Source organism: Prosopis cineraria, unplaced genomic scaffold, assembly GCF_029017545.1.
Source record: "Prosopis cineraria cultivar Desert tree isolate PC_DT_omini unplaced genomic scaffold, ASM2901754v1 PC10, whole genome shotgun sequence".
Lineage (NCBI taxonomy): Eukaryota > Viridiplantae > Streptophyta > Magnoliopsida > Fabales > Fabaceae > Prosopis > Prosopis cineraria.
Genome location: NW_026555341.1, coordinates 31,712,155 through 31,738,434, shown reverse-complemented (window position 1 = coordinate 31,738,434; position 26,280 = coordinate 31,712,155). Strand labels below are relative to the sequence as shown.

Here is a 26,280-nt window from a genome sequence, read left to right as displayed (position 1 = left end):
CAAATGTTAATTGTCATTCACAAGTTTTGTCCTAATGTTCACAACTTTTTTTTTAAATTATAAGAATTCAACGGCAATTTACAAGTTTGAATTAAAGGGAATTTGATCATTTATATTAATTTTTTAATGATAAAAAGTTCTTAAAAGTTTTAAAAAAATTATAACATTTCAATGATCAAAATGTCATTCATATAATTCAAAGGAATTTTATTATTATTTGTCCCAACAGGTTAGTAACACACTTTTTATTATTAAAATAAAAAACTCTTCGTTTGTTAGAAGTGGAACAAGAAGCATTTGCTACTTGTTACTTGGATGTTATAACCAACCTTTCAAAACAGCTGTTCAAGGATTTGGATTGATTGGTTCCATCCAGCGTCGTCAATGCTTAAGAATGCCAAGTGCTTATTTTCATGTTTTGTTTTTGTCTTTCTTTATCTGTAAGAAACTAATAATTTCATAGTATGATATGGGAGATAAACTGTAATATATTGTAATTTTTTATTGTAATGTTGTCATCCAATGAATAAAGTCAATCATTGGTGGATGTCAATGATTGACATATTCTTAATTTATTTATTTTTTAATTATTCGATGTGAGATGTCTTAATTATTAATTAGGAGCTGCAGAATGATTAAAATTTAATTATAAAATTTAGTGTGTATTTGATTTCACGTTTAAGACTATCAAAACTTTGATGAAAGTGAGCGATTACTTGATTTAATATAAGTCAAAGCACAATTACTTGATGGAAGTTCAAGTTATAAATAAGTCCTCATTTTACATAAATTTTTCTTATAAGAATAAGACTTATATATTTAGCCTTGTATATTTAATATATTTTTATTCAATCAAATCAAAACAAATGAATTTAATGTGTTGATAATATTGATAATAAAAATTTATTATAAAATAAATAATATATAAATGATACTTATATATTAATTTAAATAAAAACAAACACCTTAAGCATATAAAGCTAAATATATATGTTTTTTCCTTTTTATAATATATTCTTCAACTGTCATTTTCCCATGTATTCTTATATTGGCTCAATTAATGCAAAGGGTGTTTTCAATAATTCCTCCAGATTACTTATTAGCTTGTTGATACTGTATATATTCCCTCTATTTAAAAATAAAGATATTTTTAATTAAATCTCATCCTCCAATAATATAGTTATTTATTTTAAAACTAACTTTATATTTTTATATTTATCTCTATTAAAATCCTATAATAAATATAAAGTGATTATTAATATGGGTACTTTTGAAAAAAAAATAATAATTACACCTTGAAAAATTAAAATGTCTTATATTTTTGAATATTTAACTCTTCAAAAAATATTTTATATTTTTGAATGGAGGGAGTAATTATTTACAGTGCACAATTTTCATGTATATTATAAATAAAAACATATGGCTACATACATGTCAGGTACATTGCTTTTAAAATTTTCATTGATTAATTCAGTTTGATTATTCATTTGATTTGGAGAAAAGTTATACAACTTTGGTAATATTATCTACTATATGAGATTAGGTTTTTAAAGACAAGGAGGTCTTAAGGAAGAAGCAATTGATTCTCTCAGAACACTTGCGTGCATGATTAAAATTAAAGTCGCAATACACATAAGGCTCTAATTTATTATATCACTTTTTGTTATCTGTTAGATTATTGTCTAGGCATAAGAGAACTTGATAAAGTTAAACTTTATAACCAATTAATATATAATAAAATGAAATTATCCAAAAATTTCAGCTTTGGCATTTTAAATTAGGGTCAAAATAATAATTTGATATCCAAACTATAGATTTATTAAAAGTTTCTGGAACTAGTCTAATTTTTTTTTGTGTGTAGTATTTCCTCTCACCTTTTAAAAACAATACAATGTTATTCATACTGTTAATAAAAATTAAATTTAATTGTTAGTTAACCATAAAATGATATAAATGACCTAGTAAATTTTCTTGATCCTTTTTCTTAATTTTTTTTAGCCTTTTTCTATCATTTTATTGTTAAGTAACAGTTAAAGTTAAATTTTCAAAAGTTAAAAAGAACATTGCATAAAAGTTTAGGACTTCAATACTCTTGAATCTATAATTTAAAGACAAAATTGATCTTTAACTCTTTAAATTAAAATGTAGTACTATTCTATAGCTCTTATCTGGCTAGTGGCTCCCCATCCCTAACCATCACCAAATTTTAAAAGGAAAATAGTAATAAAGGATCGCAAAAGGAAATTCATATCAATCAACGGTTAGTTGTTGTTAAAATTAAAATGAAAAAAATCTTGAATAAACTGTTGTTAATTTATAATTAATTATTATTAAACTTTAAATAGATATTTGTTGATAAAAAATTAACTTGAACTAATGAGTATCTATTCTGATTTTCATAATAAATAATTCTTGATTTATATAAAATTTTTTTAACGATTTTTGATTGATATTTTTTTAATTTTAAATGTAAAATGATCCGACAGTGGACTTTGACTTTCGATTGCCAAAACCTAAAGAAAGAGTTGAAATTTCCTCGCAGCTTCTTTAATTTCTATGCTTATCTTTCTAATTGCGTCCCTCCCCTAGTTTTATATCAATTTCAAGCAACTTTAAACAAATGTACTGGATTGGCCAGGAAATGGCAGATCAAATTGATTAGAATTTTGGGGTTATCTTCTTAGCTGTTTCCTTAATTTTTTTATAATCCCAAACAACATAAGGGAAGGGGACACAAAGTCTATAATAATACCATCAAACGCGCTAACCCCAACAATATAAATCACAGAACACAATTACGGTGAAGCTCATCAGATCATCATGCAGAAACAAGTAAGCTAATCATAAGAGGAGAGAGAGAGAGAAAGAGAGTGAGAGAGAGATGTACGTAACGAGACCTCGATCTCTGTACAAAAGGGACCCTGAAGCTCTTTCGCGTACGCCAGAAGGACCAAATCTCGGGTACCTAGTACTTCAAGATGAAGAAGCTGAATCATACCGTTGTTTTGGCTTGTGGAAGAAGGGAATCAGCAACTTGCCATTCCCTCAGAACAGGAACTTAACCATTTCTTATACAGTGCATACTGGAAGTGGCGTCATAATTTTACGAGATGGAGTCATGTTCATTCCTGTTCTTAATCAGCCTTTGTCTTCTAATCTCTACTATGTCATACGAAGGGAAGGGAAGCACCAAGGGTATGCGTGCGTTAATTTTTCATCAATATATAATTGAAATATAATATTATTATAGTTTGTGTCTGGATTAATGTAATGTGAATTTGGGTTTGAATCAAATTTTTTATTTAAATATTTAAAAATTTATGGGATTTTGATTTGATATAAATTCAAATTTATGTTTTATTTTTTTTTTTGTAATTTTAAATTCTCTTTATATTCTTGTTTGAAAAATGGAAGATTGAGAGTAATGAATTTACTTTTAGTTGTTTGTGTTTATACTAGTGCTATTTCTATTGCTCTTATCTCTTCTATCATATATTATTCTTGTTGGCCTCTCATCGGTTGAAGAATATATATAAACTTATTATTATTAATTTTTCATTTTTTTTTCTTGAAATCCCAACTCATTTCTCTCTTTGCTTTGATTTTTTTTAAGAAAAATTATAATTAAAGACCTTAGAAAACTAGTAATTAATAACGATTGAGGATCACAAAATTGTGAAATTGAGTTTAAGGATCATGGTCCTTTTTTGTAGTTTTAAAAAAATCATTTGACTAAAATACTTTTCTTTGAAATGCACAGTTACTTAGTTAGTGTGAAGGGGTTTTTAGTCAAAATATTACTTTTTTTTAACAATAAAGAGGACAATGGTCCTGAAATTTAATTTCTGGATTATATGGTCCTCAATGTTTATATTACTTATTTTTTCAGGTCCTTAATTATAATTTTCTTAATTTTTTACACTATACAAATAAATAATTTTAAATACCTAAATTTTAATTGATTTAAATTCGAATCTATCAATTGAGCTGCTGTCTTAGTTTAGCTTATTGATCAATCACTTTGGATAGCATCATCACTCCAAGGATTAATTATTGATGTACAGTGAAGCAAGCACATGTTCAAAGGAAGAAGACCTCGGGACATGTTTCTGTTGCAATTATATCAAAGACGTCAAAACCAAACCTCTAAATTCCTCTGATGAATATCAACAATTTGAGATTTTAAAAACGTTTTGTGGACACAGAGCCAAATCTATTGCCTCAGATGGGTTTGCTCCTCTCTTCTTGAGAAGAAGAGGTTGGTCTCTCTGCAGCGCCACACCCAGCCATTATCGTTTAAGTGAAGCTCTTGGTGTCAACCCTACCTTGCGAGCGAAGTTACCACCTTTCACCTTCTCATCATCATCATCGGATTGCTCTGAGCCGGTGGTCGTCGGAAAATGGTACTGCCCTTTCATGTTTGTCAAGGAAGAAGGAGTGAGTGTGAAGGAGCAGATGAAGAAGTCAGTTTTCTATGAAATGACGCTTGAAAGAAGGTGGGGTAAAGTTTTCTCTAAGGAAAACGATGGGAAAAGTAATGAAGTGTTTGTGAATGTTGTGGTGGAAACAGAAGTTGCAGGGGTGGGTGATGGGAGAGAAGCTGTTTGGGAAGGATTTGGTGAAGAGGGTGTGATGTGGTTTAGGGTTTTGGAGAGAGGAGAGAGAAAGGTAGGGTTGAGAATGGAGATTGTGGAGAGAATGAGATGGGAAGAAGAGAGAGCTGATGATTGGGAGGGAAAGAATAATGAGAAGAAGAAAGTGAGATTTGAAAGAACTGAGAAGTTTGATGGAAAAATTCATGAGTGGGAAAATTTTGGGTTTTATGTGTTGGTGGGAAGTTTTGTGTTGAAGAGAATGGATGGAAGTGTGGTGTTAACTTATGATTTTAGGCACACAAATCATGTTCAGTGTAAATGGAAGTGATCAAGATGTCTCAAAACTCTCTAATGCTTCTGTGTAATACTTTATATTTTTTATTTGTTTTTTTATCATTAGCTTTTATATAAAATAAGATAAGATATATTTTAGTATTTTGTGCTCAGGAAAATATACTATATATGTTTTTAAAGAAAAAATAAAACTGCAAAATTTCATGTATTTTTTTAATATTCATTTAGTTCTTTGGTTAATTTTCACTCATCAAGTGTCCTACTTTAGAGGATGAACTATTACCAGCTGACTTTTGTCTCGGCGTGGTTCATTAACGATGAACTACTTTGGGCACAAGTGTAAGCCAAGTCATTAGTACACAAATTAAATATAGACCAAAAGAGAATGAAATTATTAATCTAATCAATAAGTAAAAGTATATCTTTAATTCTTTAACTTTATATAAAATTTTATTTTGATTTCTTAATTGTATAAAGTGTCTTTAAATTTTTTTAAACATAACATCATTAGTTTTATTAATAAAAAATGTTGATGGTGAACTTTTAAATTAATATGTTGAAAAAATATTATCAAATGTTAGTTTATTAAGTTTAATGTTTAAAATAAAATGATTGCCATGGAAAAAATTATCATGTGATACTAAAGCTATTAATTAAATTAAAAATATAATTTATAAAATTAAAAAATTATATAAAATTAGAGAATCAAATATGCATTTTATAAATGAATAATCGATAGGGAAAATAACAATCAAGGATTGCTGGAAGAAATTTATATCAATCAAGGATCACATGTTATTAAAACGTAAATGAAAAATAAGCTGAAATGACTTGTTAATTTAGAATAAATTCTTATTAAAACCTGAATAATACTTATTAATAAGAGACTAAACTAAATCAATAAGTATTTATTTAAATTTTAACAAGTGATGATTAATATAAAATTTTTTTAGCTGTTATGACATTAAGAGACCCGAGTGATGGATATATGAGCATGAGGAAGATAATGGGTAGATCTTTTTTTTATTTTTTGGGTGAGAGAGAGAGAATACCTTCCCATAGAGAAGGAAAATATGCCCGTGAGATTAAAAATAAAAAGTCTGGCGACCAATGTATGTGGTTTCTGTTTTTTTTTTTAAATTATTTTACAATGCAGTTTTAAATTTTTTTGAATAAAAATATTTTATTATGTTAATTTAAAAAAATTAGAATTAAAAAAATTGATTGATAGTAATTGTCACCGTTAATTAATAGTGATGGCTTGTAATAAATGATTGATCAAAGTGATAATATTTTTTAATAATTAAATGTAATATATTTTAAAAATAAAAAATAAAAAAATATTTTTAAGATGTTTTTATTTTTTTCTAAAATTAGAAAATGAGAATATTTTGAAAACAATTAAATTTAAAATATCTATCTAAACAAATTTTGTAATTTTTTATTTTAAAAAATTATTTTTAAAAACAGAAATCAAATGCGATCTACATTTAGGGTCTATTTGTTTTTTGTTTTTTGAAAAACAAAAAATTTAAAAATCTATTTGGATAAGTTCTTTTTATTTAATTTTTTTAATTTTCATTTTTTAAAAAATAAAAAATAGAAACAAAATTACATTATTTTTATTTTATTTTTTATTTTTAAAATATACTACATTTTATTATTAAAAATTATAATTACCATTATGTACTTTTAACCATCATTATCAGTCTATTTTCTAATTTTAAAATTACTTTTTAATTGATATAACCAAACAAATTTTTATTTTATTTTACTTTACTTGAAAAATAATTTTAAAAATTTTATTTCTAAAAAATATTTAAAAATAAAAAATAAGAATAAAAACTAAACATCCCTCACTTTTTCTTATTTATTTGTTATTTCTGGTACGATGTTTTTGTTTGTTTTGCCATTGGTTTGGTATTTTGTTGACCTTTTGGGCATTTAATATGGGCTAATCATCTCAAAAAAAAAAAAAAAAAAGCGCAACATAGTTGATAGCCGAATATATGTTATTTTACATTTGCGTTCATTCCTCTCAAAATTATATACCTACTAATAAAATTTATTAAATACAATTTATAATCCTATTTTTTTTATAAACTTTCAATAATATTCTTCATTAATAAGAGAAAGAGGGATTGTAATTTGTTTTAGAAGTGAAATAATTAGGGATAAATCATAATATTGCAATAATTATCATCAATAAAATCTTATTTTTTTTGTCCAAAACGTCTAATATCTTGAGATACTAAATTGTTTTAAAAATGTCTTATTCTCTCTGTTAAAAAATGTAAGACATTTTTAGTCTTTTAAAGTATAATTATTCCCTTTTTTTAAAAGTGCCCTTATTGATAATGATTTTATTAATATTACAAAAAAAGATATAAATGACAGTTTTTTTTACTTATAAATGATGAATCATCATTTATGACCCTGCCATTTAAAGTCCTCCTAAATAAATGATGATTATTTACCTGTCATTTATTCCTTTGTATAAATGACAGTTAAATAACGTGTCATTTAAAATATATTTTTCTATATCTTTTATAAGAATAAATGACGGGTGTTTAAAATACTCGTCATTTATGCTTATCATAAATGACGGGTAAATTTTTAACCGTCATTTATTGTAACCAGGCAATAAATGATGGGTAACTATTTACTCGTCACATATTATTTGGTTACAATAAATGACGGGCAAATATTTGCCCGTCATATATTCTATAATTTTTTTAAATAGCGGTCTATTATTTATAACAACCTCCCTGTAACAATTATACAAATAATAACTAGACAGCAATTTCAACATTTTTATGCATGAATATCAATTGAAATTGAATTATAATTGTTAAAAAATGAAATAAAAATTAATCTCTTATTCTAATCTATCAAGTAACCAATGTATAGAATTTTTTAAAGGAAGTAATTTACCAACTAATATCAAATAATGAGTAAAAACTAGTAAAACTATAAACACTAATCCTACTTATGCTAAATCTATTGATTTTTCATCTTTGTGCGATGACCACACTTGGAATATGTACTGACACCACTCTTCAATTACCTCATTTATTTGTGCATGCCCAAGTTTTTCAATGTAGGAATCCTCATAGTACTGTAAAACATAAATTATTCACCATAAATTTATTTTAATAAATTAAATTCATTAGCAATTATAAAGTGAAAATTAATTGTTGGCATACCATCGCAGGAATTGTGCTTTCATTATGGATAATGATGTCTTTTATAAACCTCATAACACAAAAGCCACAAGCCAAACTATTTTTCATTTGTTTTAGGCACTACAAATTAAAGAACCAATGAGTACATATTAAAGAATTAAAAAATTATAAATATTTAAATTAAAAAATGATATTAATTATCTTTATTATATTCCAAGTGTAGGCTGCATCAAAATTTGTAAATGACCTTGGAATTATTTGTTTAGTGTTTGTGCGGTACAACACAATTACTTTAATAAAAAAAAGAAAAAAATATGTTAATATAGAAATAAACAAATAAATATATAAAATACTTATTTTTTGTACTCACGTATTAATCAACTCCAATAATTTTGTCTTTTCTCTAGTTTTTCACCAAGAGAATCAAGATAATATATTCTTGGAATGCTACCATATGGTTTAGTGGCAATCAACATCCTAATAGCATTAACAAGTGTTATAAAATTATAATTAATTGACTAAATTAATCTTAACAAATCCATTAATATAAGTAAGAAGTAGGTTACTCTTGACAATATGGTATTAAGAATAATGTCTCCCTTTGAATAATGTCCCCTTTTGAGCCCTTGTTTTAAAATTTTCACTTAATTGCTTGGCTTGATCTAAAATCTTGTCCTTTTTAATTAAAGCATGTGCGCCAACCTCATGTGGACTAACAAAAATGAACTTCGTTTGTAGGCCGAAAGGGACAATAAATTTTTCATGCAAGCACCTACCATTAATATATCAAATGGATTAGTATATATTTAAAATAGTAACTGTTCATATATAAAAGATAATTTACTGTATATAAAAGCTAAGAATAATAAGGCTGGTCATCTCATGTTGCAGCACTTCATTTATAATATCGAGCGAAAGCATATCATATTGGGGTGCACCATATATTCCTTCCTCGAATGGAATTTGCAAGATCAAAGGATTAGACTTATGAGTCATTGCAAAAGCCTAAAGTAAATTTCGATGCTGGCTTGACAATTGAGGCTCTTGTTCAGGTATTGCTACATGCGAGACAATTTTTGAAGAAAGCTTAGATTAGGGCACAGTCTTTTTCTTGGATTGTGCATCTTTGTTAGCTTTTTTTGAACTTGGCATCTTAACATTGGTAGCTTGCCATCTAACAAAGCTACCATCGCCTCTCCTACAATCCCTGCATTCTTGGTGGAAATAGGTAATGGATAGTTGAGATCTTTAAGCACATCAATAACAACTCGTACATAGGATGCAATGAGTAGCATATTATGTAATGCGTCTCTAGGCATATTGAATACTCGACCGATAGCAACCACATGACTATTTGGGCTATTTGCTAACAACTCACAAATATTTTCGCCCTATATTAATGAGTAATATACTATATTAATGTTATGGAAAATAAAAATAGTGAAACATAAGTGAAATAAATAAGTATTAGTTTACCTTAGGGAGATTTTTAACGGGCTGCGTTATACTGAAACTACCTTTCCCGCTAGGATTAATATGAAACTCCCTCTCCCGCCTCTCCTTGTCCTTTAGCAAGGTATTAATCAATTCTCGTTGCCTAGCTAGCTTCTCTTTCAGTGTGGCAATCTTAGCCCTTGCGCCCACATTCTATGTTGATTTCATCTTTTTTTTCTGTCCCAAATATTTATTTTTTTGTGACACCGAAGCCGTAACCCCTAACCTGACCGGAATGTTTAGGATTACTTAGTGCCTTGCCCAAGACATCTTCATCATTAGGTAGGCCACTTTTCTATATCTCAACCTGTGCAACATATAGTGAGAAAGTTAAGTTTATTAATTGATTATAAGAAAAAATGACAATATTAAAATAATATACTTACACATTTGTTAGCAAGTTCCTGAACACGTTCGTCAACAATTTTTCCTTCTTTATTGGTCTAAGCTTCTATGAAGAGTTTATGACGTGAAACAAAACTTGCTCTTGAACCCTCTCGCTTGATCTATGGATTTAAATAAAGTTGAACATTAATAGTGCACATATCAATAAAATAAACTAAAATTATATGATATATTAACATACCATTTTCTGCTCAATTCCTGCATATCATATGCGCCCTTTCTTATAAGGATATATATTTTTCTCATGTAACTCTTTCTTTTGGTTGCTCAATTCCTATGCAAAACATATAGAATCAGATCAAAAATATATATATTGATAATAAAAAATTATAGTTCTTACTTGGAATTGCCCATCGAAACATTGGGAAATAAATTCATCATATTATTCTTGTGAGACTAATGACCTTATTAATTCAGGAACTTCAGCACTAATGTTTTTGACTAATTTTTTAATGTATTTCATTCCAACGAAATACCGAAATCTCCGCATTGCTTTTCCAGCTTGTTGAATGACAAATTTCATTCGACTAGCATCAATTACGAACGCTGACTGTAAAACAAAGAAATTAATTAGATTTGTAGTCAAGTAATTAAAATTAATTATAATGATTATGAATAAAGTATTTTACCTCTACTTGCTCCTAAATATAATTCTTTGTTACTGGACTAATATCATTCCAACTCCTGATTGTTATGGGCACATTTGCCTTTGTCACAACTCTTATGTAATTGATAAATTTATTTTTATTAGTCTTGATAGGTTGACTTTTGTAATTTTATTCAAGCTCATATTTTTGTCTAGTAGCCCTTCTCCTATTCACCTTGTTCATTAATGTCAATTTCCTCATTATTTGATTTGCTTCTTTTTGGATTTGTTAATCATTCATGTCAATGCTAAGATCAGTATTGCTAGGTCCACTAGGATCAATACTTTTTTAAGAAGCTATTTAACTACAAAAATAAAAAAAACAAATATGGAGAATAAATGAATGATAAATTAATTAAAAAAGTAATTGACTACTCTACATGTAAAAAAAATTCAGCAACATAATGTCATAAAAACAAGTATTTTCCAAGCTCAAACTCACTTTTTAAACTTAACATCTTATATCAATAAGTCAAATTCAATTATTCACAATCTTAACAGAAACGAAATCCAACAAAATGACATTTTCAACCATACACAATTTCAAAAAAAAATTCATTGAAAAATCACAAAAAAAAACCATAAACATCAATTCTAATCATTGCTTTTTGTCTCATTTATCATTCTAATGTTACTCATACCTTACAGTAGTAATCTCATGCCAAGATAATATCATTCATTATAGCAATGGTCAAAATCTCAACAAAATAGTTATAATTTTTAGAGAAATCGTGCGTCAACTTTGGTCACTCAAATCAACTCCAATTGTAATAAAATTTGGTATACTAATACATTTTAATATGAAGTTTCTAATGATAAAACTATCCAAATCAAATAAGGCATATAATTTAAAAAAAATTATTCAAAAAATTCATTCAAAATTCAAAAAAAAAAAAATACAATCATCATGAATATACATTTTGATCACTCATTTTCATTCTCATAATTATTTTGAGGCTACCCATAACCTCCATTAGCATCCTCAAGCCAAGAACACATCATATATTGTCAATTTCAACAACCCACATTACCAAATTCAAGCAACAATATGTACAGAAAGTTAATTACGTAAATTCAAACAATAAAACTCTACAAAACAATGAATAAATCATTCCCACAATCAAAAAGCCAAAGGATATTGAAAGAAATGCTAGAAAACATGAAAAAAAAAATGTATCTTGAAAGAAAATGGGTCGAAAAGCAATGACAAACTTAGGGCACAACGAACGATAGTGAGGACGATGGCAAAAACAGGACAAAGGTGGGGGTTGATGGTCGACTATGGAAATGAAGTCATTTTATGGGTTTACTTGTGATTTTGTGTGAAAGTGGAGAAGAGAAGAGAGGAGAGTTCATCAAGCGCGCGAAAGAGAATATGAAATGGAAGGAACTAAAAAGTTTTTAAACAAGAATAAATGATGGGCATTTAAATGCCCGTCATTTATTCCTCTTCATATGATAGGCATTTGAAATGCCTGTCATATATTATGATGACTTTATATGATGGTCATTTCAAATGCTTGTCATATAAAATCTCTCTTTTTTTATTTTAAAAACTTAAACATTATATGATGAGTGTTAAAAACACCCATCATATAATGTCATCAATATAAATGACGGATGTTTAAAAAGACCGTCATTTATGTTAATATTAATTTTTAATTTTTTTAGAGGCAGAATTTGAAGCCTTACATGATGGTTGTTAAAACATCCGTCATTTATTTTGCAACCATCACCCATCTCTCTTTTAAATGACAGATTTTTTTAAAACCGTCATTTTTAATGGTATCATATATCAATAATTTTGTAGTAGTGTATATTTATTGTAGGGTATTTAATAAGGATAAATATGAAAAGATCGGATTAGTTAAAAAGTAGGTAACTACTTTATTGAGAGTGAGATTTAGTTAAAAATATCTTACATTTTTAAACGGAGGCAGTATAAAATATGAAGAAATGAGTATTTGGTAGGAGGTTTCTGGGAAAATTACACTACTTGTAGTTAGGCATAATCAATATGGTTATGGGCAATGGTGGAGCTACATACACTTGAGAGGGGCATATGCACCCCCCAACTTGGAGGAAATTACAAATAAAAAGTAGATATTTTGTTATTCTACTTTTTCTAGCTACAAAATTTTGAATCCCTTGAAATCTAGGCTCTTTTTTTGTGAATGTTTTAACTTAAGTCCAATTATGAATTCACTAAGTCCAAAACTCTAATATAATTTTTAAAAAAGAATATTCTTATTTATTTAATTTTTTTAAATCTCTAGTTAATTATTATATATTTTTATATACAAATAATATCATAAATTAGTAACCTATATTAACGGAAATATTTTTAATAGAATTTGATAATAAGTAGGGGACAATTATAAAATGTATGATTATTTTAAAAAATATTAAATAATTATTTTTAAAATTAATTTGCACTCCTTGACACAAGATCCTGGCTCCGCCACTGGACTTATGGGACAGATTACCATTCTAACTTTATTATCCACAAATCAATGTCTGATTACATATTCAAATTTTGTTATCTCTTCGCGTTGGTTGAATATAATAATTTCTTCACATTTGTTTTTTTTTTTTGGGCAGAATCGATCTATGTGAAAGATAACAGAATTTAACTTTAGTATAAAACGATCCATAGACGTGGTCAAATTCCTGCAAATGGAGGTTGAGAAAATTGGAGATATTTGGTTAGCTTATTCATCATGAAGTTTCAAGAACTAAGTTTGGGAATAGTGGGGGTGTTTGGATGGCTTTTTTTTTTTTTTTGGAATCAAAATCATAGGTCTGAACTCCATAATTGATTTATTTGAGATGAGTATCCAAATAGGCAGTGGTGGAGCCAGGATCTTATATCAAGGGGTGCAAATTAATTTTAAAAATAATAATTCAAAAAGAATTATTTAATTTTTTTAAAATAATTATGTATTTTATAATTGTTCTATACTTATTATCAAATGCTATTAAAAATATTTCATTCCCTATAAGTCACTAATTTATGATATTATTTATATATAAAAATATATAGTAATTAACCAACGATTTAAAAAATTAAATAAATAGGTATATTCTTTTCTAAAATTATATTAGAGTTATGGATTTAATGAATTCATAATTGGACTTAAGTTAAAACAATAACAATAACAACAAGCTTTTATTTCATTAGGTGGAATCGGCACTTAAATTAAAACATTTACCAAAAAAAAAGACCTAAATTTCAAATGGTTCAAAATTTTGTAACTAGAAAAGGTAAAAAAAAATTTACTATTTATTTATAATTTCCTCTAAGTTGAGGGGGTGCATATGTCCCTTCAAGTGTATGTGGGCTTCGCCACTGCAAATAGGTCTCTAGATTTTATTAGTATTTTTTTATATGTGTGCCTTAAAGATTTGAAACCTATGACAAGGGATGGAAGGGATACTCATTTTCAATGCACAAATTCCAATTTCAGACATGTTATAAATAAAAATCACATATGGCTTTGAAATATTCATTTGATCATTGAATAGTTCCGTTTGATTATTTATTTTTTTACTCGGACGGAAGTTAAATAACTTTGTTCATCTTAAGTCATTTTATAAGGTTGTCTTGAGGAAATTAAAGAAGCAACCAGTGCTTTCACAACACTTATGCACGGCATTATTTATATAGATTATATCTATATCAAGAAATGGTCAAGTAAACTGTATTATTAAAGGATGCGCAATAGATAAGCTTCTATTATTGTTTTAGATTTATTTATAAATATAAATCATTTCTAACATGTGTCACTATAATATAATTAAGGAAAAAATCCAAATTTATTAACTTTAAAAATTGACAATTTTTAAATTTATCCTTCTTAAAAATACATATTTTAATAATATACTAGAGAGATAAAAAAGAAAAAAAACTTGTAATAAAAAATCAATAATAATATCTTATAAATGAAAAAAAATCTTTTCTTCCCACTTTATAAATAAGATGGAGAGAGAAACTTACTTTATCTCTCTTGTTTATCGTCACCAAATTTAAAAAATGCTGTTCCATTCTCTGACCTTGACTTTCATTTGTCAAAGCCTTTAAAGAGTTAAAAAGTGGTCGCAGGTTTCTTTCTATAATGCCAGCTAACAGAAAGGAAATGGATACAAAATCTAAAATAACACCATCAAACGCACAACCCCAACAATTTTTTACTTTTAATTATCTTATTCTTAACACATTCCATTATTTGTAATATACCAATATCATATTTTTTTGTTCGAAATTTTAAATAAGTACTAAAAACTTCATTCAAAGAAAAAATAACATTTACAAACAAATAAGAGTGTGAAGAAAATAAACAAAGCAGATAGCAAAAATTATATGATTTCTATCAATGATGGTTTTTAGGTATTTTTGTTTTCATTTGTTTAATATAAAAGGCTGTTTTAATTGATAAATAATAATAAAATTAAATTTTTCTCTTAAATTGTATTACCAGTGAACAATGAAAACAATGCCACTTAACTAAAAAAAAATAGAGAATATTGTCATGTTTGTTAAAAGTAGAAATTACAATTTTTCCTCCTTGAATTGTGTTAAAAAATAATAAAAAATATTTTTTTCTTTTTCATTTGTTTAATGTAAAAGGTTGCTTTAATTGATAAAGAATAATAAAATTAATTTTTTTTCTTAAATTGTATTACCCATTGACAATAAAGAACAATGTCACTCAACTGAAAGAAAAATAGAACATCATCATGTTTGTTAAAAGTAGAAATTATAATTTTTTTCTCATTAAATTGTGTTAAAAAAATAATAAAAATACTTTTTTTCGTAAAGAATAATAAAATTATAATTTTTCTCTTAAATTGTATTATCCCTAAACAATGAGAATAATGTCTTTTAACTAAAAAATGAGGACATCATCATGTGTGTTAAAAGTAGAAATTACAATTTTACCCCTCCTTAAATTGTGTTAAAAATAATAAAGAATATTTTTTATGAAATGTGTCATGTGTATTGCATCAATGTGATATGACAATAACTATATTAATAAAATAATAATTAATTAATGGTAAGAGGTTTTGAAAAAGAAAAATTAAAGATTAGGGGTTAATATTAAATGTAGAAAGATAATGGGACGTCATATGCAACTATGTTAAAGTTTAGGAGAATTTTATGCATTTTAGCTTTTTTAAAACACACTACATTTGATTATTACAAAGAAAAAATTAATCTTTTAATCCTTCAACTTTTAACTTATGTATAATTTAGTCCCTCAATTATGACTCGTTGTGATTCAGTCTCTCAATTATAACTCATTGCGACTCAGTTTCTCAACTTTTGATTCACCTATAATTCAATCCTTATTTTTTTTTTTTTAAAAAAATTTCTTATCAAATAAGAGGGATAAAAAATGCTCATATGTTATTCTAAAATATCCTCCTCTTGCTCATTGATGTGAGATATAAGCTAACATGAAAAAAATTAACAAAAGTTCAATGACTAATTTGTAAGTGATTCAAAAGTTGAGGGACTGAGTCATAGGCGAGTCACAGTTAAGGAATTGAGTTACAGTGAGTCATAATTGAGGAATTGAGTTATAAGTAAATTAAAAATTGGAGGACTAAAATATTAATTTTTTCTATTATAAATTACCTTCAGCTATATATAACCGATTTTATTATAAGTTATCATCATTAGTCATAGCAGGAGGGCATCACTATCAGCCTTTTTTTAACTCTAAAATTATTTTTAAATAAAAAAATTAAACAAATTTTCACTTTATTTTGTTCTGAAAATTAATTTTTAAAAATTAATTTACAAAACATTTTTGTTTTAAAAAACCAAACAAACCCATAATAATATGCCTCAATAATTCCGTCCAAGCTCATTTAGATAGTTAGTTGGTTCTCCCTCCCTTATTACAAGTACTAAGTGTTAACTCATATAAAATTGAATGTGGGGAAGAAAATGAAAGAAACTTTGTTCATTATTATGTTAGAGAATTATAACTAGAAAAATCCTTCCTTCAAGGGTTACACAACTATGACTTCAAAATCCTTTGTCGAGGCCCTTGTGTCCTAGTGGCGTTAGCACCTCTCCTCTAATAAGGAGGATGTGTGGTCGATCCCCAAGTGTGGGAAAATGTGATGGGTGCGTGTGTTCCTACTTAAGGGTTGGAGTGTAAATATGTGTTCCTACTTAAGGGTTGGGGTGTAAATATGACTGGGTGTGTTGATAATTTAAGTAATTGTCCCTTAAAAAAAAAAAACTCAAAACTCTCTGATAGGTGTAACATATGAAGTGAGGGTTCAACGTCCCTATATATTAAATATCAAACCCTTAAACATTTATATAGGTTTAGTGTATATCCAATTATGGGTGAGCAAACAACCCACAACTTGCTGAACTCACACTTCCTCCGATCAAAATAGGCAAGCTACACTTGTTCATTGAGAGTGTCCAATAGGTCTCTAGATTTTGTTAGTACTTTTTTTTTTTTTATATGTGCCTTAAAAATTTGAAACCTATAACAAGGGATGGAAGGGGTGCTCATTTTAAATGCACAAATTCCAATTTCATACATGTTATGAATAAAAATCACATATAGCTTTGAAATATTCATTGATCATTGATTAGTTCCGTTTGATTATTTATTTTATTCGGACGGAAGTTAAATAACTTTGTTCATCTTAAATCATTTTTAAAGATAAGGTTTTCTTGAGGAAATTAAAGAAGCAACCAGTGCTTTCACAACACTTATTTACGGGATTATTTATATAGATTAATCAAGTTATCTATATGAAGAAATGGTCAAGTAAACTGTATTATTAAAAGATGCAGAATAGATAAGCTTCTGTTTTGGTTTTATTTATAAATCATTTCTAATGTATTTCAAAAATTTTAAAATTTATTAACTTTAAAAATTCAACAATGTTTTAAATTTATCCTTTTTAAATATGCATACTTTAATAACATAATAGAGAGATAAAAAAGAAAAAAGAACTTGTGATAAAAAAATCAATGATATATCTTATAAATAGAAAAAAATTCTTCTCCTTCTACTTTGTAAATGAGATGGAGAGAGTAACTTACTTTATTTCTCTTGTTTATCGTCACCAAATTTTTTAATTTAAAAAAATAGTGTTCCATTCTCTGACTTTGACTTTCATTTGCCATAGCCTAATAAAGAGTTAAAAAGTCCTCGCAGGTTTCTTTCTGTAATGCCAACCAACGGAAAGGAAATGGACACAAAATCTAAAATAACACTATCAAACGCACAACCCCTACAATATAAATCACAGAACACGCTAATACGGTGAGGCTCACATTTATGCATAATTATAAATTTTTTTAAAAACAAAAATATAAATTTTCAAAAAATGCCCTTCACTTGGTAAAAGGGAATGATAATATTGGAAAAATATATCAAATGAAACCTTATTTTTATTAAATCATCTTATATTTTGGGATACCCAATCACCTAATATAACATATTTTTTCACACTAATATTTAAGGGGTGGTAATAAAAAGGAAAACTTGTAATAAAAAATTAATGACATGTTTTATAAATGATACAAAGATTTCTTCTCTCCACCTTATCAACGGAGGGAGTAATTAACTTATTATATTTCTCCTGTTTATCGTCACCAAATTTAAAAATTTAGTTCCATTTTCTGACTTTGACTTTCATTTGCCAAAGCCTAAAGAGTTAAAATGTCCTCGCAGGTTTCTTTATATAATACCAATCACGGAAAGGAAATGGACACAAAATCTATAATAATACTCAAACACGCAATCCCAACAATATAAATCAGAGAACACAAATACGGTGATGCTCACATTTATCATAGACAAGCCAATAATAGGTAGAGTGAGAGAGTGAGGGAGATTAAAAAAAAAAAAAAACAATGTACGTAACGAGACCTCGATCTCTGTACAAAAGGGATCCTGAAGCTCTTTCACATCCACCAGAGGGACCAAATTTAGGGTACCTAGTCCTCCAAGATGAAGAAGCTGAGTCATACTGTTGTTTTGGTTTGTGGAAAAAGGGTGTCTGTGACTTGCCATTTCCACAGAACAAGAACTTGACAGTGACTTATACAGTGTACATTGGAACTTCCTTCGTAGTTTTATCAGATGGTGTCATGTTCATTCCTGTTCTTAATGAGCCTCTGTCTTCTAATCTCTACTACGTCATTCGAAGGAAAGGGAAGCATCAAGGGTATGTGTTGGTTCGTGTGCAGTATACTTGAAATATATTTTGTGTTTAAATTAAATTTTCATATTAATCACTCCAAGGTTTTGATATTGTGCAGTGAAGCAAGCACAGGTTCAAAGGAAGAAGACATGGGCACATGTTTCTGCTGCAATTACGTCAAAGACGTCAAATCAAGGCCTCTAAATCCATCTGATGAATATCAACAATTTGAGATTTTGAAAACGTGTTGCGGATTCCGAGCCAAGTCTATTGCCTCAGATGGGTTTGCTCCTCTCTTCTTGAGGAGGAGAGGTTGGTCTCTCTGCACCAAGACACCCCACCATTATCATTTGAGTGAAGCTCTTGGCATCAACCCTATCTTGCGAGCCAAGTTCCCACCTTTCACCTTCTCATCATCATTGGATCACTCCGAGCCTGTGGTTGTCGGAAAATGGTACTGCCCTTTCATGTTTGTGAAGGAAGAAGGAATGCCAGTGAAGGAGCAGAAGAAAGAATCAGCTTTCTATGAAATGACACTTGAAAGAAGGTGGGATAAAGTTTTCTCAAAGGAAAATGATGGAAATGGCATTCAAGTGTTTGTGAATGTTGTGGTGAAATCTGAAGTTGCAGGGCTGGGAGGTGGAAGAGAAGCTGTTTGGGAAGAAGGAAAATTTGGTGAAGAGGAGGATGTGATGTGGTTCAGGAGTTTGGAGAGAGGAGAGAGAATGGTAGGGTTAAGCATGGCTACTGTCGAGAGAATGAGATGGGAACAAGAAAGAAGTGACTGGGAGGGAAAGAATGAGAAGAAGAAACAAGTGGGATTTGAAAGAACTGAGAAGTTTGAGGGAATTAAGAGTGATGAGTGGGAGTTCTTTGGATTTTATGTGTTGGTGGAAAGTTTTGTGTTGAGGAGAATGGATGGAAGTGTGATATTAACTTATGATTTCAGGCACACAAATCATGTTCAGTGTAAATGGAAATGATTACATGTTATTCCCAAATAATCGTTTGGTCCAATACTTAACGAGTCTTCTTTGGTTTGGTTAATAAAATGTTGTGTGTTGAAGAAAATTACGAATATCTTTGTAATTTGTAATGTGTGTGTGTGTGTATATATATATGTGCTATCCATAGTATTATTGGTTTGGTTAACTTGTGATTTCAGGAACACGAATCATGTTGTAAATTAAAGTGATTACATGTCCCACTCATTCGTTCAATGCTTGTATGAATGTTCTTTAGTGAATAAAATGTTGTGTATGTTACGTTGAAGAAAATTGCTAATAACTTTGCAATGTTTCTTATATAACTATATGATATCTCGTATTATGAGCTCAAATTCGAGTATTGTTCTGACTCAGTCGAAAATAGATCTTCTAAAAAGGTTTTCTGTATTTATAGAGAATATTAGTATCACAAAAATTCAGTAAATAAATTGAAAATTCCATTCATAATATGTTTGTTATACATAAATGATTCGTAAATTGTGGGAAGTTGACTAACCAAATTTAGTTAGTGATGTTGCACAATCAATCATTTATTTTTTGTGGATGAAGTTTATCAGAATTCAGACCAAAATATTCAATCTAGTTCATTTCATGTAGTCGGTTTTGACCTGAAAAAAAAAAAAAACCATTACTTCATTTCATGGAATCATAGTTAATTTACTATTCATGACGTGTCGAATTTTAAAATGTTAATTAATAATTAATTAGATGCGTAGAGTGACATAGGTGAATTGATATATTCTAGAAGTTACTCTTTTAGAGATATATATATATATATATATGCCTGTTTTTAAATAAATCAAGATATATGGATTTTTTTATAAATTATTTATTTTACAATAAATCCTTGTTTTTAATATTATTAACATACTAAAATCTGATTATCTTGATTTAATTAAATACAAATATATTAAGTATATAAAGTTAAGTCTTCTTCTCATGTAGTATATATAGTTCACTTCCATGAGCAAAGGGCTAGATAGTTACAGAAAGTAAAGTAAACGAACGTCATTTGACCGAAGGTCATTTTTATGTCAATGGAAAAAGGTTTATAATAGAATGGGAAAATGAATGAAAATAGAAATGAGAAGGGAAAAACAGAAGAAGGGCCTTCCATTGAACCAATTTTTACATATGGTATGAATTAAAAAATAAAAATATTTAAAATTAAAAATTCAAAAACAAATAAATGACACAAATTTATATCTTTTTCCAAAAAAGAGATGATTAATTAGTCTTAAATTATAAAAAAGGTCGGATTATTTTTTGGTCCCTGGAATAATGGTCTTCAAAGGATCAAAATAATCCTACCTTTTGAAATCCTAAATAGCCTACACTTGCATCTTCCCCTTGTTACACCTTTATCTTTATTAACTTTAAAAGCATATTAGAAAAGTTTCAAAAAATAATTACTAAAATAAATTAAACGCATATTAGAAAAGTTTCAGAAAAAAAATTGACATTCATATTGTTTGTACTATTTCTTATGTGGAAGAGACTGGCTATCAATGCATAAAATTATCTTCAGGGAGAAGCTATTATTGATATCGAGAAATGCTGAAGCAAACTGTGTTTAAAGATGAAGAATAGATAAATTTATAGTAAATGATAATCCACTTGTCATTTCAAATGAAATGCCATTTAAACTGAAATGCTTGACGAGTTCCATTCTGACTTTCACTTTCACTTGCCAAAACTCAAAAGAATCGAAACTTCCTCGCAAATTCTATACATATGTAAATTTTTCTTCCATATATCCCTTTTTTTTTTTTTATCAAATCCGAACAATTTAAATACACACACGGGATGTGCATGGAAATGCACGAAATCCATATGCAAAAGCAACATGTGCCGATTCAAAGGATTTTGGGGTTACGTACATTCTTGGATGTTTCCTAAATTTTTTAATACCATCAACAGAAAGAAAAATGGCAAAAAATACGATGAAACACGCAGTCTCCAACATTATAAATAACAGAACCAAAATACACAAACATGAATTGAAGTACCCAAATATATGGAGAGAAAAATATGTATGTAACAAGGCGTCGATCTGTATATAAAAGGAACCATGAAGCTGTTAGGCATCCACCAGAGGGGCCAAATTCAGGGTATCTTGTACTCCAAGATGAAGAAGCTGAGACTTACTGTTGTTTTGGATTGTGGAAGAAGGGTATCAGCAATCTGCCATTACCACAGAACAGGAATTTAACAGTTGTTTATTCGGAAAATACAGGAAGTGGCGTCATTGTTCATCGAGATGAAGTTATGTTCATTCCTGTTCTTAATCAGCCTTTGTCTTCTAATCGATACTACGTCATCCGAAGGAAAGGGAAGCATCAAGGGTATATATATCAGCCTTTGTCTTTTAGTCATTGTTATTTTTAAAAAAATTAAACTTAATATGTCAATATTTAAAAATATTTTATCAATATCTAAAAGTTAAGTGCAGGAATTTTTTGTCGATAAAACTAATAATATTATGATTAAAATGTTGAAAAGACAGACCAAAATTAAGCCTTATATAAAGTTAAAAAACTAGAAGTGCACTTTAGCCTTTTCATTTATGTTATGTTGTTTGTATGTGTATGTGTCTCACTTTTCTTCTCTCTTCACGAAACCAAAAACATCTCATTTTTTCCTAATGAGTTAAACTAAGGTCATTTCAATGAAGTAGATATTACTTCTGAAACAATAATCTCCTAAGTGTCTTTGCAAAATAATGTAGGGTGATAAAATTTTCAATTTGATATGAATCTCATAATGAATCAATTGTTGAATTCTTATTTTTATTTATGTTAAGCAGTATACTGGATATTTATGAGTAAAATTGTTGCAAAATATTGTTTTTTTTTAATAAGAAGAGACTAGGAAGCCTAGTCAATAGCAGATCTCTGGTTTACAGAATCATTAACCAAGAACTCCTTGATACCTAATACGGACCTTCTAATTTATCAGTTTTTCGCTTCTTATTTTCTATAATGACAAAAGGAAAAAAAAATCGAAATAGATCATTTTGTGTAAATATTCTTTTTTCCATATTTAGTTTATTGATCAATCAATTTTGGGTAGCAACATCACCGGAAGGATTTGATATTGTGCAGTGAAGCAAGCAAAGGTTCAAAGGAAGAAGACATGGGAAAATGTTTGTGCTTTAATTACATAAAAAACGTTAAACCAACACCTCTAAATCCCTCTGATGAATATCAACAATTTGATTTGAGATTTTGAAAACACGTTTTGGATTCCGAGCCAAGTGTATTGCCTCAGATGGATTTGTTCCTCTCTTCTTGAGGAGAAAAGGATGGACTCTCTACACCAACACACCCAGCCATTATCGTTTGAGTGAAGCTCTTGGCGCCAACCCTACCTTGCAAGCCAAGTTGCCACCTTTAACCTTCTCATCATCATCATCAACCGTTCGCTCCGAGCCAGTGGTCGTCGGAAAATGGTACTGCCCTTTCATGTTCGTGAAGGAAGAAGCAGTGACTGTCAAAGAGCAGATGAAGGAGTCAGTTTTCTATGAAATGACTCTCGAAAGAAGGTGGGATAAAGTTTTCTCTAAGGAAAACGGTGGGGATAGTAATCAAGTGTTTGTGAATGTTGTGGTGGAAACTGAAGTTGCAGAATTGGGTGGGGGAGGAAGAGAAGCTGTTTGGGAAGAAGGAAAATTTGGTGAAGAGGATGTGATGTGATTTAGGGTTTTGGAGAGAGGAGAGAGAATGGTAGGGTTAAGCATGGCGATTCTGGAGAGAATGAGATGGGAGGAAGAGAGTGCAGATTGGGAGGGAAAGAATAATGAGAAGAAGCAAGTGAGATTTGAAAGAACTGAGAACTTTGAGGGGAAAGTAAAGAGTGATGATGAGTGGAAAAATTTTGGATTCTATGTGTTGGTGGAGAGCTTTGTGTTGAAGAGAATGGATGGAAGTGTGGTGTTAAGTTATGATTTCAGGCACACAAATCATGTTCAGTGTAAATGGAAGTGATCTGTTCGTTATTTACATCCCCAAATCATTTTGTTTTCTATCATGTTTGTTGTTCCATGTCTTCGATTTTGTGTTTTTTTTCCCTTTAATTTCTTTGGGTTGGTTTGAGGTTTACCGGCTTGTAGGTTTTGTGCCGTTTATATATGTATCTATTTTATGGCTTGTACCGATGTGGCTTTCAAATTAATTTCTTTATAGTTGAAGTGTTACCCATTTCCTTGATTATAGGCATAGAGCCTATATAGCAGCATTCTGCCAGTCCTTGATGGACATATCTCAAGTTTAGTGTCTGGTTTGCAAGCAGGGAAAGCCAGTAATCAAGGGGTCTGGTTTTTTTTTTTTTTTTTTAATGCAATCTCACAGAAAAACAGTGCAAAGAGACAAAAATTGGGTCATGTCTAAAATACATGATATCATAAAAGGAAAATTACTCCCAAGTCCCACTTAAGGGAGTAAGGATTCCAATTACTTTAAAGTTTCATGAAATGCACAAATTGTACCAAGTCCTAAATTCCTTAATTAATTGTAAATTTTTTTGTGCAATTACAAAAATACCCTTACATTATTTCATATTTTAAAAATATAATTCATTGATGGAGCTCCAACCGCTGACCTTGGAACTGCCACCGATTGTCGGATGTGATGGGTTAATTTTGGGAAGTGGTGGTCTTGGGAGAATTAGATCCCAAGACCACATGATTATTTGGCATGGAAATTGAGCTGTACGTTCAACTGCTGCAAACATTTGTTGTACTTCAAAACAAAATATCCTCCATGTAGCCTCACATGATGAAATGTATCGGAAGTCAATATAGTGTCTAATTTCATCAAAAACTTCTCTTGAATTCTGTGAGTGTTCATTGGCATAGGTCCCTGCAATCACTATTTAAGTGGGTATGGGTTGTATGGAACAACAACTGATTATCTGATTATCAAGTGGTATTCTAGACACAAGATATTACACCCTCCCCCCCCCCAACTCACACACACATATACTCTCTCTCCCAACAACAATATAAGTCATTTTCCAAAACCTCTACTTAATTTAAAATATAATATAGGGCATCTAATATATATTATATATTTTTTAATTACACCCTTACTTTATTGAGTAATTAATAAAGATGTTTTGAATAAGTTAAATGTGATTGAAAAAATGTAAAAAAATGTAAAAAATAAAGATTTTAACCAATTTTTTAGAAACGTAAATTAGTTAATAATAATTATATTGTAACCCGAAGGGAGTATATTAATTATTTTGCATTATTATAGTAATGAGTATAAGTAGCCTAATTTAGTAACTCTGCTTAGTATTTAATTTTGTTGTAAATAGTGGTTTTTAATCTTGTTTTTATCTGTTAGTGTGTCTTTAATTAGTTATTTATTTTGTTTGTGTTATTTTAGATGACCTTGAGATGGATATTGGAATGAAGCATGGAAGGATGTGAAAAATGATAAAAAGAAATTACTAAGAGAAAGATGTCACGAGGTGTCATCTAGTTGCCATGGCAAATTCCAACAACAGTGGTCTATCATGGCAATATTCACTTTCAAAACGCATAGCTCCATTTTTCAATTAGATCAAAGAGAAAAGTTACGGTTTTTTGAACTAGACTTCATTTTTTATGTTTTCTAAAAGTCTTGAAGAATTTTTGGGGGGCTGTGGTCGAATTTGGATCTCGGGAGGAAGAAAATTCATTACCATTCACATCTTCATTGAGTTTTCTATCACTTTTCTCCTTCTTTCTCTTTTGTGTCCGAATTTGAACCATTGCTCTACTGTTTTGATATTTTAGCTATGTGATGTTTGAACTTTGATACTCTAGAGTGTTATAAACTTATTTGTTCTAGTTGTATCTTGATTTACTAATTATTTTGTGATTAATGAATGTTTTATATTTTAATTTCCGTTTTTCTTTGTGTTGCTTGATAATTGGCCATCATTAGGTGATAATTTGGGAAAATAGTATGAACTTGAGAAAGGAATTATTATTTGAACTATTGGACTTGAATGCTGAAAATTAATTATAGTTAATTTAACTTTATCAGGACAAGAATATACCTAAAGGACTTATATAGTTAAGAGGAACTTGAACTTAATGTTTTTAATCTAAGTGTAGGAAGGAATTGTTGAGTTAGAATTAAGTAGGATTTTAGGTAATTGAAAGATATTCAATATTAATTCAAGTTCCATAACTCTTAGAACAGAAATTAAAATCAATTTAATTGGTAGGTTGAGTATAATTGAGCAAATGAGGGATTAGAAACTCTAGGGTGCTTTTCATATTGTCTTTTTGAATTTAGAGAGCTTCAAAATCTAAGTCTTTTTGCCTAGTTCATCTTTATTTTTTTTGTCTTGAACTATCCTCCACATTTTTGCTTGCTAAACTTGAATGGATCATTGATAATTTAATGCCTATTTGCCATTTCACTTGATTATCTATGAAATTGACTTTGACTTATCATTAGCTACATTTGTGACCT

At 28.8% G+C, this 26,280-nt stretch overlaps 2 protein-coding genes and 1 pseudogene across 2 annotated transcripts; all 3 read left to right on the top strand.

The window, feature by feature from the left end:
• The first annotated feature begins 2,791 nt into the window (after positions 1-2,791).
• Positions 2,792-4,947, top strand: LOC129284538 (uncharacterized). The gene is made up of 2 exons (XM_054920049.1): positions 2,792-3,195; positions 4,065-4,947. Exons 1-2 carry the CDS (start codon positions 2,882-2,884, stop codon positions 4,921-4,923), a joined length of 1,173 nt encoding a protein of 390 aa, XP_054776024.1. The 5' UTR covers positions 2,792-2,881; the 3' UTR covers positions 4,924-4,947.
• Positions 4,948-18,470: 13,523 nt separating this feature from the next.
• LOC129321510 (uncharacterized) lies at positions 18,471-19,786 on the top strand. The gene is made up of 2 exons (XM_054967289.1): positions 18,471-18,827; positions 18,922-19,786. The coding sequence occupies exons 1-2, from the start codon at positions 18,514-18,516 to the stop codon at positions 19,784-19,786; spliced, it is 1,179 nt and encodes a 392-aa protein (XP_054823264.1). The 5' UTR covers positions 18,471-18,513.
• A 2,055-nt stretch (positions 19,787-21,841) lies between these two features.
• Positions 21,842-23,672, top strand: LOC129321482 (uncharacterized; annotated as a pseudogene).
• Positions 23,673-26,280: the final 2,608 nt, after the last annotated feature.